This window comes from Diadema setosum, chromosome 15 (genome assembly GCF_964275005.1).
Source record: "Diadema setosum chromosome 15, eeDiaSeto1, whole genome shotgun sequence".
NCBI classification, from domain to species: Eukaryota; Metazoa; Echinodermata; class Echinoidea; order Diadematoida; family Diadematidae; genus Diadema; species Diadema setosum.
Window position 1 is genome coordinate 18625210 of NC_092699.1, and position 17023 is coordinate 18642232.

The 17023-nt window shown below is 40.8% G+C and overlaps 2 protein-coding genes across 4 annotated transcripts in view; one reads left to right on the forward strand and one right to left on the reverse strand.

Moving 5' to 3' along the window:
- LOC140239021 (uncharacterized) overlaps positions 1-350 on the reverse strand; it is a 33034-nt gene extending 32684 nt beyond the window's left edge. For 2 of the 3 annotated variants that reach the window (XM_072318919.1, XM_072318918.1), the window contains exon 1: positions 247-350. Coding sequence is in view for 1 of the 3 variants with exons in the window: in XM_072318920.1 (XP_072175021.1) it covers positions 247-260 (14 nt within the window). In the remaining 2 variants the exon portion in view is untranslated. The remainder of the gene's footprint in view (positions 1-246) is intronic. The other variant, XM_072318920.1, reaches the window with a different exon arrangement.
- Positions 351-13330: 12980 nt separating this feature from the next.
- LOC140239134 (7SK snRNA methylphosphate capping enzyme-like) overlaps positions 13331-17023 on the forward strand; it is a 30703-nt gene continuing 27010 nt past the window's right edge. Inside the window, exon 1 of the mRNA XM_072319019.1 lies at positions 13331-15092. Within this exon, the coding sequence (XP_072175120.1) occupies positions 13731-15092 (1362 nt within the window). The 5' untranslated portion in view covers positions 13331-13730. The remainder of the gene's footprint in view (positions 15093-17023) is intronic.

The window sequence follows — 17023 nt, forward strand, 5'->3', positions numbered from 1 at the left end:
GTTTTTAATATACTCAAAGGCATAACGTATAGGACAGTAACAACAGTAAACACTAATTTATTTAGACAGACTGCTGAGTCTATCATAATAGATCTAACGTTAACGTTAACCTGTTACTAATGTTAGACCTCTATTTTCTTCAGAAGGGTCTAATACCATGGCTGAAGTTAGGGTCTATCATCACTGTTCACGCAAACTGCAAACTATAATCACTTACTTGGTAGTAACACCCCTTCGAATACTTACATTACTTTTAGCATCGAGATCAAGGCATTCAAGCCATCAGATCAGGCCTTCGTGTCGTGTCATGTCGTGATCCAGACGATACGCGGTACATGCATGCAGTACACCCGTACCCGTTTACAGCTAGCTCAGCGCAGCCAGTAGTAGCTAGCTAGCTAGCTCTCTAGCGGTATCGCTCGGGGCGCGCGCGGTACGCCGGGTAGCTAGCAAACGTGGGTGTATGTGTTGTACATTATACACACGTCCCTGCGAGCTGCACATCAATGGTGTAAGAGGGCGCCTGTCATGTACTACTAGTAGGCAATAGCGGCGCGCGCGCTACGTGGTTTTTTATCGCTAATTATTTTTTCCCGCCCAACATAGGCCCACTGCCTGTCTGATTCGTCAGAAGGACAAGGCCGATAAAGCGACTGTGACATGTGACGTCACAAGGACAGACGCAAAGAAGAATCAAGTTTCGAGTAGACTAGCAACAGTCAGTGACCGAGGCTTCTCAGCCAAGAAAACTGTAACGGTGCCCACGCAATGAAGGGATATTGTTGCGACACGGATTGTCGCCCCTACACGGATTGTCGCCTCCTGCTCGGGGCGACAATCCGTGACGGGGGCTGGCGGCACGGATTGTCGCCCCCTACACGGATTGTCGCCTGGCGACAATCCGTGACGCTTGTGCAGTTCCCAGTTTTTGACCTCGAAGGCGACAATCCGTGTTGGCAAAAAATTTGTTGCGACACGGATTGTCGCCCCGTCACAGATTGTCGCCCCGGGCTCGGGGTGGTTCCTCCCGTGTTAAGCTTTGGTGGGATGGGTATGACTGGTAAGTTATACGTATGTGTGTGTGTGTGTGTGTGTGTGTGTGTGTGTGTGTGTGTATTGTGAGGTGCATGATATGTGATGTGTATGATTTGTTGTGTGTGTGTGTGTCTGTGTGTGTGTGTGTAAATGTGTGTATGTGTGTGTGTTTGGAGTATAATAATACAATATGTAGAAACTGTGTATGTGTGGTGGTCATAGTGGTAGTGGTTTGTTTGTCTGTGTGTATACGTGTGCCTGTATGCTTACGTGTGTATGTGGAATATAGCGGCGCTACTGTGGCAATACAAACGCATTCAGAGTGTATGAGCACGTGTTAAAAAAATTCACACCAGCGTTGATCTAAAAATAGTATGGGTGTGTGAACCTATCAGCGGTGAGGCAGGCTAGGCGAGAGAGAGACCGAGAGAAAATACATACGAGGGAGGTACCCTCCCCAAATGTTATTTGTCTTTGTTCATTTTTCACTGCAGTCATTTTCTTCCATCAGTCTTACAAACTAGAACGTCCATACCACTATTCTTTGTCCCAGAATAGGTTTGGCATGCTTTATGCATGAGCGAATAATTTCCACACGCCTTAAAAAAATTGTCAATCGTTAGTTGATTTTAATACAAACAAACACCAACAAACACTCAAACAAATCCTCATAATGCAAATAAACCAACTCAACACTTTTTTCCTTGATATTCATTGATTTCATTCAAATCATTCATAAATCGACTCATTCTGGGTGTAACATGAAAAAAAAAGTTACAAATGGCAATTCGAAACAGAAACAACTCCATTTGTCAATTTATACCACAAATAATCTCACTTCAACATAGATAACTCGATTATAGACCAACCCTACCAACAATTTCTTCACGAGAAAGTTTTGACATGTAGGGCCCTACCAAACCTATATTCCTTGAAAACATTGGTTTGGATCATGTAACACCTTCTTACTTACAAGGGCATATACATAAAAAAAAACACAAATACATTACACGAATCTAGAATGAAATCAGTCATAAAAAACCCGACCACCCCCTCCCCTCCCCATCCAGAACAAATCTAGGGCCTACATCTATCCTAGATATTAAAGGGAAGATAAACCCAAAGAACAATGTGGATTGAGTGAAAGCAGCAACATTAGTAGAACACATCAGTGAAAGTTTGAAGAAAATCGGACAATCGATGCAAAAGTTATGAATTTTTAAAGTTTTGGTGTTGGAACCGCTGGATGAGGAGACTACTAGAGGTTATGACGTATGAGTGGACTGCGATATCAAGAAAATATAAAGAAAATACTACAAAAATCCATTTTTCATGAAAATTACAAAGTCCATCAACTTGATATTGACATAAGTTAAGGGTAGCAATTATTCCCCCTGCTTTCTGAAAGCGGTTGGTCCACTGCTCTTTCATAATTCTAGAAAAGTGAATTTTTGTTGAATATTCTTTATATTTTCTTTGTATTGTTGTCCACTCATACGTCATATCCTCTAGTAGTCTCCTCATCCAGCGGTTCCAACACCAAAATTTTAAAAATTCATAACTTTTGCATCGATTGTCCGATTTTTCTCAAACTTTCACTGATGTGTTCTACTAATGTTGCTGCTTTCACTCAATCCACATTGCTCTTTGGGTTTACCTTCCCTTTAAATCCTACCAACATCTGTCATACCATTTATAACTATCCTTCTTCAAATCCAATCCCAAACCCACCAACCCCTGATTAAACAAAACCTAAATCATCCCACACCCACATTCACGAACCCAAATACACACACACACACACACACACACACACACGAAGGTTCCGTTATTCCGAAGTTTCGTTTTTTTCCGAGGCTTCATTTTAATATCCGAAACACACAATTCCTTATACCTAAAGGTTCGTTGATCCAAAAATGAAATTCGGAATAACGAACCTTCGGAATAATGAGCCTTCGGACGAATGAGCCTTCGGGCGAATAAGCCTTCGGACGAATGAGCCTTCAGAGTAACAAACTTTTGCAATAACGAAATGTAACCCCCTTCCCACATACCGACGCACACCCGAACCAATACCACATTCCTTCCTGATGAAACGATTTCCCAATGTTGATAAATAAGACATAATGAACCGTATGCAGAAAAGCAGCATCTGCCCGCACGCAAGCTCCACTCCGAATTCATAATTATAATCTGCCAAACAAACTCATCAAATTCAAAGCTGCTGATAAAATCAATATCAACGTTTATGCCAGCAACAGCTTACTAGGTATCCCTCCCCACGCGCAGCTAAAAAACACATACGCAAACAACTGACATAATAAACACATTCTTCCATCACACACACACACACACACACACAAACGGACACTAAATTATCATGTGCACGCGCACATACACACTTCCTTGAAACTTCACCATGACTTTTTACATGACATATTTGCATGGATGTAGCCATGTAAGTTATGTGTTAGTATTTCAATGATTATGTCCAGAACGATATTACCCAGCAAAATGTGCTTCGAGGGCGGGCGACAATCCGTGTAGGGGGCGACAATCCGTGCCGCCAACGCCCGTCACGGATTGTCGCCCCGAGCAGGAGGCGACAATCCGTGTAGGGGCGACAATCCGTGTCGCAACAGATGTCATTTCAAAGATATACTACTGAGTAGTATATCAGCAGGAACCACCTCACCCCGCCCTAGCTCCCCCCCCCCCCCCCCCATCGCAGAGGATCTTCAGTTAACCCTAACTAGGGCGGGGTATTTAGGTAGATGATAGAGCCGTTGGGGGGGCTCCCAGACCCCTCCCCCTCCAGCTGGGGCCTGTCTTATAAAGACTTGTGATAGAAATCAATCACAAGTTTTTTGTGTGCTGCAATGCAAGTTGCGATTGATTTGGGGACTTGTGATTGATTTGAAGGCTTTATAAGACGGGGCCTAGAGATCTCGGCCGTCGACCGCGCGATCGCGACGAAAATTGGCACACACATTGCCTATGGCGTAATCTAAAGTACCATGAAGTTAATTTTTCAAAAAATTATCATTTACGCTAAATTATGCTCATTTATACATAATGATGCATGAAATCACACAATTTGGAATAAATCACTAAATAAAGCTCCAAACAGGCACATTTTTTGTGTAAATATTCTTTTTAGTGTCCTTAGCAAATGTAAAAGAAAAAAGTGCAATCAGAAAACATTCTAAAGTATTTTATTGTATTTTTTTGTGTGTTTTTTCGACTTCATGTTTTCATTGGTTTTTTTCGATGAAATTTGTCCGCGACATTGTTCCGAAAAAGAAAATACGTTATTTATTGATTTTAATAAATAAAACCCCAAAATAATCATGCTTTTATGAAATTGGCCTGTAAACCCAGTTTGCATTGAAATTGTACACGAATTCACGTTTTTGAGCAATTTTTGGTCTGACATGCACGTACATATTTATGCGCAACTTCGGAACCGCGCGCCCGGGCATCGCAAATTTGGTGTCAAAAGATGCGGGAGACTCGAAAGGAAAAAGTCATGTAACGTCGCGGCGATAGCTTTTCGCGATAGCGATACATCGCGCGAAACGTCGCCCCCCCCCCCCCCGCCTACTTAGGGTTAAGCCACCAAGTCTAAGCACCAATAATGATAATGATAACAATAATAATAGGCCTAATACTATCAATAATGGTAGTAATGATGAATGATTAAATGAATAAATGAATAAATGAATAAATAAATAAGTAAATAGATAAATAAATGAACAAATAAATAAATTAGCCCTAATGATAAATGACAGGCAATCCTGGGTGGTATAATTATTTTCCTATAATAGCTTTTGGTATAAACTTTTGCTATTACTCATATTACACTGTCTATAGGACAAGGCCGACCCTATTATTATAATCACTGTTTAAAAAGAAAATGTGATTTTACGGTTTACTGGAGGTGATATAGTTGTCATTATTCTATTTAAGCGCTAAAGTTGTGAAAGAATAAATGCTTGGTTAACACGTCCGAACTGAAAGCTGCTTCTGCTGTAAAGGTGTAACAGGCTTCCCTAGTCCAAAAGCCGGTTGTTGTTGTTGTTTTTTTTATACTGGAGGGGTAAGTAGTGATTTTGATGGCTTCCTCCCCCAAAAACAGTGATATAATGAGGATCAAAATCCTCACCCATTTCTATCCTTCCGGGCCCGTTATCTCTTAGAATCTGGAATCGAACTTAAAGGAAACCAAAGCCTATAGAGAAATGTAGATTGAGTGAAAGCAGCAATAATAGAACACAATCATAAGTGAACTAGAAATGTCGGATTACATTTTCACAAAATTGGCAAAATATTAAAATGACATGTTTGTCACAAATGTGTTGAATGTTCACCTATTTTGACCTAGGTTTAATTGGATGAATAGGAGAGCATATATTTGGGGATTTAAGGACTTTAAAGGGACTGTACAGTAGTGGTTGAGGTGGGGATTCATGTTTTGAACATCCCTAAGTGAGATAATGAGAAACCTCTTATGAAATATGAAAGAGCATGTGATTTTAAGAAGGATTCAACGTTTATTTGATGAAAATTGTTTTTCAAATGGCTGAGATATCCCAAGAAGTGATAATAATAAAAGGCGACATGCCCCACCTTTACTAGGATCTCTTTGTTTCACCTTGTTTTTGGATATCTCAGCCATTTCAAAACCGATTTTCATCAAATAAACTTTTGATACCCCTTAGAATAATGCTCTTTGACATCTCATAGTGTGGTTTCTGGATATCTCGCAAAACATTATAAGCTAAAACCTCACCTCGACCAGAACTGTACACACCCTTTAACTTGACTTTGACCCTTTCATAAGTTTATGCATTGAGTAATTTTCAAGGTATGGAGAAAAAAGTGCAATTTCTGTATTGAATAGTAAATTGTTACCATTTTCATCTGGTCTTTGATGCTAAAATTCATAAGAGAATCACTGTCGGGCAGAACATGCATAAATGTGTACTAAGTTTCAAGATAACTTACGAGAGTGGAGAAAGAAGTAAGTTCAGCACTTTCACTTGTTCTTTGACCTTTTGACCTTTGATCTCTTTGGCAAAAAAACAAACAAAACAAAACAAAAAAAAAACTTCCCAGAGAATCTCTATTGGGTTATACATGCATACACCAAGTAAAAAAAAAAAAAAAATATCCTGCTGGCATTGCATAAATATGAGGGAAATAGTAAAATTTTGAGGTGCTGCTTTTGACCTTTGACCCATGACCTTTGACCCCATGAACCCAAAATTCCCTAAATAATCACTGCCAGTCAGTACATGTTCCATGAAGATACCTTGAACAATTTCAAAGTTACAGAGAAAAAAGTGACATTTTAACATTTTTACTTGACCTTTTGACCTTTTACCTTTGACCTCATGACTCCAAACATTTACCAGAGAATCTTAATTGGATAATACATGTATACACTAAGTATCAAGAAAATATCTTCAAGCATTGCATAGATATGGGGGAAATAGTAAAATTGTAAGCATTTGACCTTGACCTTTTGACTTTTGACCTTGAGCATGTGCACCCAAAAGTTGGTAGGCAAAACTTCACCCCCTAATACACATACATGTCAAGTTTCATTTAGGATGCCTCAAAAGGTTTTTTGTCTCGCCCACCGGAGGTGAAGGCGAGACTAAGGGATCCAAATGGCGTCCGTCCGTCGTCCGTCCGTCGTCCGTCGTCCGTCACAAATGTTAAAGTTTACCTGCAAGACTCTCTTATGATGCATAACTTGGTAACTGTTACAGCAATTGCAGCCACACTTGGGTGATAGAAGCACTAGGGGTATCTTCATGTTATGGTGTTGTCAGAGGTCATGTGATGATGTCAAAGGTCATTTGAGGTCATTATATTAAAGAGTATGTTGAAGACTCTCTTTTCTATGTTAAAGTTTACCTGCAAGACTCTCTTTTGACAAATAACTTCACATAAGTTGCTTGGATTACAACCTAACTTGGGTCATAGATGCACTGGGGGTACCTTCATGTTATGGTGCTGTTGGAGGTCACAGGATAAGGTCAAAGGTCATTTGAGGTCATACGTTAAAGTTTACTTGCAAGACTCTCTTATCACACGTAACTCGACACATGTTGCTACAATGGCAATCAAACTTGGGTGATGGATGCACTGGGGGTACCTTCATGTTATGGTGCCGTAAGAGGTCACAGGATAAGGTCAAAGGTCATTTGAGGTCATACGTTAAAGTTTACTTGCAAGACTCTCTTATCACACGTAACTCAGCACATGTTGCTACAATGGCAATCAAACTTGGGTAATGGTAGATGTCTCTTGGAAAGTTGAAGGTAACCACAAGGTCAAAGGTCACAGACAGGGTAAACGAACTTTTAGGGCCCAATGTTAAGTTTTTAGGGCGCATTTCGTTTCCCGTGGCTCACAACTTTTGATCCCTTTGTCCGTTTGTGACCAAACTTAGATGAAAGATGTCCCTTGGGGAGGTGAAGGTCGTCACAAGGTCAAAGTTCACAGACAGGGGTCAACAAACTTTTAGGGCCCAATGTTATGTTTTTAGGGCGCGCTTTGATTGTGGCTCATAACTTTTGATCTCTATGTCCGTTTGTGACCAAACTTGGACGGTAGATGTCCCTTTTGGAGTTAAAGGTCATCACAAGGTCTAAGGTCACAGAAAGGGGTCATCAAATTTTTAGGGCCCAATGTTATGTTTTATGGCCCGTTTCGATTATGGCTCATTGCTTTTGATCCCTTTGTCCGTTTGTGACCAAACTTGGATGGTAAATGTCCCTTGGGGTGTTGAAGGTCACCACGAGGTCAAAGGTCATAAGCAGGTCAATTAACTTCTGGGAGTTATAAAAAAAAATTAATTCCTTGTACGCGAATGGGCGAGACACAATTTGGCACTTGCCTTGTTAGTTACGCCGTCCACGGGAAGGACGGACGGATCGACGAAAGGACGGACAATCCGAAAACATAATGACTCCGGCACCACTTCGTGGCGGAGGCATAAAAATTGAGGACAATCGGACAATCGATGCAAAAGTTATGTTTTTTTAAGTTTTGGTGTTGGAACCGCTGGATAAGGAGACTAGTAGAGGTTATGACGAATGCATGGACATAAACATAAAGAAAATATAAAGGGAATTCCACAAAAATTCACTTTGCTCGCTACAACATAATGGAAGAGCACTTGACTATAACCTGCTTTCAGAAAACAGGGGGAATAATATTGCTACCTTTATTATGTCAGTATCAAGTTGATGTAATTTTCTTGAAAATGGAGGTTTTTTTGGAATTCCCTTTAACCCCCCCCCCCCCCCTTGCGAGGGGGGGGGTGCTACTTTTCAAGTTTCGTGATCCATTGCGATCTATAGATCAAGAGGTCGCTATATCTATAGATATAGAACATTACGAAGCGGAATGGGGATGGTCAGAATTCTAAGGGCTATATTACGCATCCTGCCTCCCACCCTCCCCCTTCCCCCCCCCCCCCCCCCCACGGTAAACCCCTTATGGAACATACACACGGTCACAGTGTAGTTTATGTCGAAATATCCCTATTTCACACAGTATAACTTATGTGAAATCGTATATGCAGCTTACAAAACATGGAATTCTTGTCATTTTTTGCTTACCAAATCTTACATCTACTAATCAAGATATAGTGACGGCCTTATAGATAACGATTTATACAAAAAACTGAGGACTTTAAAAAAATACTCTAGATTAGTGCGCGCGAGTGAGCTGAAATTTGTATATGTCCTCGTCATCATCACGTATACTGTTCTTATCTTTTTTATATAAATTATGGCGAGCGAGCGCAGCGAGCGAGCCGAAAATTTTTGTATTTCAGCTTACAAAACATGGAATTCTTGTCATTTTTTGCTTATTAAATCTCACTATTATAGTGACAACCTTATAGATAACGATTTATACCAACAAACTGAGGACTTGAAAAAATACTCTAAATTAGTACGAGCGAATGAGCCGAAATTTGTGTATTTCTGCGTCATCATTACGTTTGTTTGTTTTTTTCTTATCTTTTTTGATTTTTTTTGCACCCCCCTCCCCCGTAAGATGTTCGACACCGTTGATGTAATCTTTTGATCGTATCGGCGATCGCTTCAGAACGAATGAAATTGCAGTCGCTGCTCCGTGTAACATTTTTCCTGCTAAATATAAAATGACATGAGTGAACACAATAGACATTATCATTTTGTCCGCGTCATCGTCACGTTTTGTTCTTATATCTTCTTCTCTCTTTTTTATACAAACACATTTGGCGAGCGAGCGCAGCGAGCGAGCCGAAAATTTTTGTATTTCAGCTTACAAATCATGAAAGTCTTGTCATTTTTTGCTTATTAAATCTTACAATTCCAGTCAAGATATAGTGACGGCTTTATAGATAATGATTTATACCAAAAACTGAGGACTTGAAAAAATACTCTAAGTTAGTACGAGCGAAAGAGCGGAAATTTGTATATTTCCTCGTCATCATCACGTTTTGTTATTATCTTGTTTGATTCGGGGTTTTTTGCGCCCCCCCCCCCCCCCGTCTGTTCGAAACCGTTGGCGCCTTCTTTTGATCTAATTGGTGATCGCTTCAGAACGAAAGAAATTGCAGCCGCTTCTCCGTGAAACATTTTGCCTGCTATAAAAATAAATGTGTGAACACAATAGACACTGTCATTTTGTCATCACACGTTTTGTTCTTACCTTCTTTTTTATATAAATTTTGGCGACCGAGCGCAGCGAGCGAGCCGAAAATTTGTGTATTTCAGCCCACAGAACATGGAATTTTTGTGTGAACACAATAAACATTGTCTTGTTGTTAGCGTCATCACCATGTTTTGTTTTTATCTTGTTTGATTTGGTTTTCTGCCCCCCCCCCCCCCACCATTCTCCCTCCCCCCTTCCGGGCGAGGGTTTTTTTTTCTTCTTCTTCTTCTTCTTCTTCCTCTTCTTCTTCTTCTTCTTTTCTTTTCTTTTTTTCTTCTTCTTCTTCGTTTTTTTTTCCTTCTTCTTCTTCGTTTTTTTTTTCTCGTTTTTTTGCGCCCCCAAGGAGTGGCGCCCGGGGCACGTGCCCCCCTTGCCCCCCCCCCCTAGATACGCCACTGGGGGTATATGATTCAAGTACTCCTCCATGACTCGCAGACAACTGAAAATAAGATGAATTTCTTTGCACTTTCTTTTACAGAGGTCCATAATGACGTCATGGGGTGTAGTAGTCTCCTTATCCAGGATTTGACGGCACCGAAACTTTAAAAGTTCACGCTATATCTTTTTAATCGATTTGTTCGATATTCCTAAAACTTCAACTCACAGTTTACAAGACTATACTGCTGCCTTTGCTAAATTCACAAATTCATATTTGGGCTTTGGTTTCTTTTAAAGTGAATAATTTTGGTGTACCACCATCATGTACACCTGATTGGTTGGTTTTTTTTCGAGTTTATACAATACATCACAAATTGTGTCTACTTTTTTCCTATAATATCCATGTCTATATACACATATACATTGATTTTTCCAAATCATTGTCCAAACATGTCTAAACATGCACATAAATACGGATCGATGTTACTGCTACGAAGCAAAATACAGGAAGCAGTGGCGTATCTAGGGGGGGGGGGGCAAGGGGGCACGTGCCCCGGGCGCCACTCCATTATAATAGGGGCGCAAAAAAACGAGAAAAAAACGAAGAAGAAAAAGAAAAAAAAAAGAAAAAAAAAACGAAGAAGAAGAAGAAAAAAAAAAGAAAAGGAGAAGAAGAAGGAAAAAAAATGGGGGGGGGGGCAGAAAACTAAATAAAACAAGATAAAAACAAAACATGATGATGACGCGGACAAAATGACAATGTTTATTGTGTTCACACAAAATTTCCATGTTCTGTGAGCTGAAATACAAAAATTTTCGGCTCGCTCGCTGCGCTCGCTCGCCAAAATTTATATAAAAAAGAAGGTAAGAACAAAATGACAGTGTCTATTAATTGTGTTCACACATGTCATTTTATATTTAGCAGGTAAAATGTTTCACGGAGCAGCGGCTGCAATTTCTTTCGTTCTGAAGCGATCGCCAATTGGATCAAAAGAAGGCGCCAACGGTTTCGAACATACGGGGGGCGCAAAAAAAAAAAAACCCGAATCAAACAAGATAACAACAAAACGTAATGATGACGCGGAAATATACACATTTCGGCTCACTCGCTCGTACTAATTCAGAGTATTTTTTTCAAGTCCTCAGTTTGTTGGTATAAATCGTTATCGGCCGTCACTATATCTTGATTAGAATTGTAAGATTTGATAAGCAAAAAATGACAAGAGTTTCATGATTTGTAAGCTGATATACAAAAATTTTCGGCTCGCTCGCTGCGCTCGCTCGCCAAAATTTGTATTAAGAAAAGAGAAGAAGATAAGAACAAAACGTGACGATTACGCGGACAAAATGATAATGTCTATTGTGTCTACTCGTGTCATTTTATATTTAGCACGAAAAATGTTACACGGAGCAGCGACTGCAATTTCATTCGTTCTGAAGCGATCGCCGATTGGATCAAAAGAGGACGCCAACGGTTTCGACCATACGGGGAGGGGGCGAAAAAAAAAATAAAAAAATCGTTATCTATAAGGTCGTCGCTATAGTTGTGAGAATTAATAAGCAAAAAAATGACAAGAATTCCATGTTTTGTAAGCTGAAATACAAAAATTTTCGGCTCGCTCGCTGCGCTCGCTCGCCAAAATTTATATAAAAAAAAGATAAGAACAATACGTGATGATGACGAGGACACAAATTTCAGCTCACTCGCGCGCACTAAGAGTATTTTTTTAAGTCCTCAGTTTTTTGGTATAAATCGTTATCTATAAGGCCGTTACTATATCTTGATTAGAATTGTAAGATTTGGTAAGCAAAAAATGACAAGAATTCCATGTTTTGTAAGCTGCATATACGAACATTTTCGGCTCGCTCGCTGCGCTCGCTCGCCAAAATCTATCAAATTTCATTACATTTAAATCACCCTCAAAAGATCCTTTTAAGTGCTTGAAAAAACATCATGTGGACTTTGTTTAAAGTCCCTACCGGGATGGGGTTGGGGTTGAACACTTTTTCAAAAATTAGGGGAGCAAATTTTCGTGCTTGCCCCGGGCGCCGCGCCGTTTTCCATCTAGATACGCCACTGGCGGATCCCGGAGGGGGCGCAACCGGCGCACGTCCCTCCATTATTTTTCGTAAAAAACAAAAGAAATAAAGAGAAAAAATGAAATGAACCCCGGAAGTGGCACCAGAAATATTATTTGCGCCCCCCCCCCCCCTCCCTTTACAGAATTTCTGGATCCGCCCCTTCGATGCATTCTGTACAATCATTCTCCCTTTTCCACCACTGATCAACATCTTATTTTTCATTATCGTCATCATCATCATTAATTTTGACCACCATTATGAATGAATGTATGAATGAATGAATGAATGAATGTATGAATGTATGAAGTATGAATGAATGAATGGATCATCACCATCATCACCATCATTTAATCAAAAACATCATCCTCACACGCAGAGTGTCTTGTTGGTCAGAAAAACCATTGGTGACTCTAGCCAGTCATTATATAGGCCTACAGGATAGATAAAATGTACAAAGATAGAGGCCCTTTTGAAAGAAAAGTGTCTTGGATTTAGACTGTATTGAATTAAAAGAGGAATTCCATATCAAGTTCAGTAAACTTTCTGAAACTTTTGGGAGTTGGCCAATAGTTTGATGCATGGTGAATGTCTTATTTAGGCATATGAAGAACTACCAATTCAATTCTAATTGATTTAGGACCTTGTGCAAGTAAGCCCTTTATTTTCGGTCATTGGAGGCGAGAGTAAAACTGACCGGAAACAAACCGATTGATGGGCGGAGCGTATACATAAAAGGGCCTACAATGTTCAAACTTGCTTGTGATGGCGCAAAACCGCCAGTACGCCCACAGTCCATTTCCCAAGATTCCCTCAAGCGAGATCGCGCAAGCGCAGCGATTCGGTACACCACGGATCGGAGCATGGACCTAGTACAACGTTGTAGATCCATGATCGGAGCGAGCGTGTATACCGCGTAACGCGTACTGTATGTGTGAGCCAGCTAGCTAGAAGCTGGGATCTGTACGGCAATCACACCGCACCGTCCCACCGGGCGGGCCGTACTGGTTTTGTGTACATGAGGAAAACGGACGAACAGAGCGCTCGTACGTTTACTTTGCTACTTTGCACACAACACGCAGCAGCAACGATGATGAAGCCTGTGATGTGCGCCTATGGCTTTTTAGTTGACTAGCAAAACGTACGCTGTGCAAGCAATGTGGTCAAAACGGCGCTGAGAGAGAATAGCTGTGTTTTCTAGCGATATAGCCGAAAATATCATATTTCATGCATCCTTTATACTACTGTGGTAACATTTATGATATGGGCACCTGCTGTATAACCTTGTTATGGAAAGGACAACCTCCATTTCACCGAATTTTGGGCCGAAATCTGTGGCGTTGTACTTGGACTGAGCACGGTGCATTGGGGTAGTGTGACCCTGTTTTGCATTATTCATAAGATATTTCTATGCAAATCGTGGGTAGGTCGTTCGGTTTTGTTTACTTCAAGCTACAATCGCACGTGCAACGTTTTGTCAATGCACTTTCCGCGGTCTCGGAGTTGATGACGGAACAATGTCTACTGAGGTGTTGGAAGCCATCCCCGAATCGGGGAATCGAAGTGACACTATTTCTTCCATGACGTCTGGTGCGTATGGAAGTCTTACTGCCGCAACAAGTTGTGGCCTCTCGCCGCCTGTGAACATGATGTTATCGGGGGTAGTGGGAGCTGGAGACGACAGTGCAGCAGGAACGATATCTGGCGGAAGTCTCTCACAAGTCACCAGCGGCGGGAGCGGAGGCCTCGGGCGAAAGAGGCATCATAGCTCATCGAAATCAGCAGGCCAGGTTAAGAGGAGGAGGAAAACATATGAACGGAACGGTCCAAAGCCTAAATTTCTTCTGGGAGGGTCCATCACTGATCCACTGAACCTGAACAGCTTAGCAGATGAGGAAATTTCAAAGATTGCAAATGCGACTCCTGCAGCATCCCCGCTGGAAGACATAAAAGAACCCGACACAGTCATTGTGCCCCAAGACTACAAAGACCCTCTCAAACTTAATTCAGTCAGTGATAATGAAGACAGTAGCTCCTCGCTCACAAGAACTATTTGTCCAAGAAAACTGTCGGGCAAGAAAAAGAAAAGTAGGAGTATTGAAGGAAAATGTGAAAGTGTTGAAGACACTGTTACTAATGCAGATAGCAGTGAGACAAGTCTGTCTGTAAGACCACTCAGACTTGAGCTGCAAAACAACAAGGCAAACAACCGAAATTCCAAGATCACTGATAAGATTGTGTCACCAGTTCTTCCAGACTCCAGAAGCCGCAAGCGAAAAGCAAGGTCAGAGCCGAGTTCAAGACTTGCCAAGGCTCTTCTCATTGACAATATTGAACCGCAACTGAGTGTTAAAGAACCAGAGACAAAGAGGCAGCGCAAGTCTCCAGAAGTAGGTTGGAGATTCAGAAGACAACATAGTCATGAATCAAAACTATCTAAGCAAAAGCCCAAATTCAAGGAACAGGACAAAAAGTTCCAGTATGGCAATTACTCTCGCTACTATGGTTACCGAAATCCAGACAGTGATGATGGTCGCATTGGTTTGTTTAAGAGAGAATGGTTTCATGGGAAAAAATGCCTTGACATTGGTTGTAACACAGGTCATGTGACTCTTGCTGTTGCCAAAGCATTTGAGCCTACAAAAATTGTGGGCTTGGACATTGATGGAAACTTGATTGGCGTGGCTCGCAAGAACATAAAGCATTGTCTGCAAGATCAGTTCCTTGACCGTTCCGGAAAGGGAAAAAGCCAGTTTCCCATTTCAATGGAAAAGACCTATGGCCCATTAGCAATTCCATCTTTAGCCGAAGCAGCATCATCCAAAGTTATGGAGTGTCCCGTAAAACCGTCTTTTCCAGCCAATGTTTTGTTTCGCTGCGTAAGTATTAAAACTTGATATCAAGTGTAAGGGCTGTTTGTTTAACTTTCTTAAAACCTACTCATCATTGTACTTCTTTCTAAGCTGTTGTTTTACGATCTGTCTTGGCTGGAACTAAATCAAATGCAAGATGTATTCTGGCAATGCACTCTCTACAGTGTAGGTCATTGTCAGGACAACAGATCATGTCGTGGGTATGTAGGGCAATATAATTACCCCCAGGGCAATTAACCAAAACCCTAATGCTAATGCTAATCCTAAACCTAATCCTAACCATAACCCAAACTCTTAACCTTACAGTGTAAATCTAACCCTAACCTTAATCTACTGTAGGCCTAACCCTAACCTTAATCTAACCCTAACCTTACTCTTTACTCAAACCTTATCACTAACCAGTATTTACAATGTACAGCTGTACATGTACAGTGTAGCGGGGGGGGGGGGGGGGGGGGCGTGGTTATTGTCCTCCAGGGCTAATTGCCCTGATACGCTCCTCGCATCACCCATTACCTGATGTGTTTGTACTTGGGGAAAATTAAAGGTGCAGCTACCTTGTTGTTCAGTAGAAACATGCACAAAGTATTGAGGGCAGCACACATACATGGCACTGCCATCAGTTGGTTGGCTGACATTCAATTTCCTGTAATGGAAACACTTCATAGATTTCATTTCAGTCCTCTTTGCTGGAGCTTTTCTGTCTCTGCTTCTACACTATGTATTTATCATATCCATATTTAGATTTAAACAATTTGTGTCCCTCTCAGTCTTTATCTGAGGGGTTTTGAAAAAGTTGTGTAATAAAAGACAACAAACTTGTGATATGAAGTTTGTCCTGCATACAATGTAGCACACACGCACGCGCGTGCTCCAAAAGCGCCAATAGTCAGCTGTTGGGGACTTACTGAACGTTTCAGAAAAATATGAAAAAAAAAACCAAACATTATGCATCTGCAAAAGGAAAAAATCATTTGGTGCCTCAACTTAAAAAAAAAAAAAGAAGAAGATGAAGAAATGAAGAATCTACTCTACATTTAAAAGTACTTTTCGTGTTTGTAATAAATGCATTTTAAAAGTACTTTTATTTTCCACACACAACATGTATGCCCTACTACAATGAATATTTCCAGTCAGTGTACCACATTTCAAGGTCCCTTTGGGGCAAATTATTTGTTTTATAGGGCCCCATTTTTCTCTCTCTTCTTTTCTTCAAAACACACACAAGTACTCCTTAGAACTGTCAATCTCTGGCGTAATGTATACAGCATGTACTTCTTCATACCCATATCCGGGCAATTACCCCAGAGGGCAATTGGCAATTGGAATAAAGATTAGGGTTAGGGTTAGGTTTAGGATTAGGTTTAGGTTTAGGATTAGGATTAGGGCCAGAGGAAGGGTCTGGGGTAATTGCCCAGGGGGTAATTGCCCTAGACCCGTACATGTATGTACTGTACATTTTTGTATTATGAGAATAGATGAAAATGTCTAATAATGAAATATTTGTGTACTCGGGTCCCTGCTGCTCAAAAAGATAAGTCAAGCATACATTGTACATTTTAGTCAAAAACCAAACATACACTGTACAATGTACAACTTGTAAGTCAGGTATCAGCCAATCAGAAGTGAATATTCACAGACTACTATATATGTTTGATATTCTGACTGTATGTCTGATCTCCACTTTTATGCAACAGGGCCCTTTATTGATAACTTCTTTGTATCTTTAGCATGGCATTACCAATTTCTTGCACTTGCCTGAATAGCTGAATGGACATTTGGGTAGTGATCCCCCCCCCCCCCCCCCAATTCACTGGTAACAGGCAGTGCTCGTTTAGTTACCCCAGGCAAGTTGAATAGCATTCTGTCATGGTCCAATGGAACAACTTGTCATGGATTACAATATTTGATATACAAGTTTAGAGCCTCAGAACCTT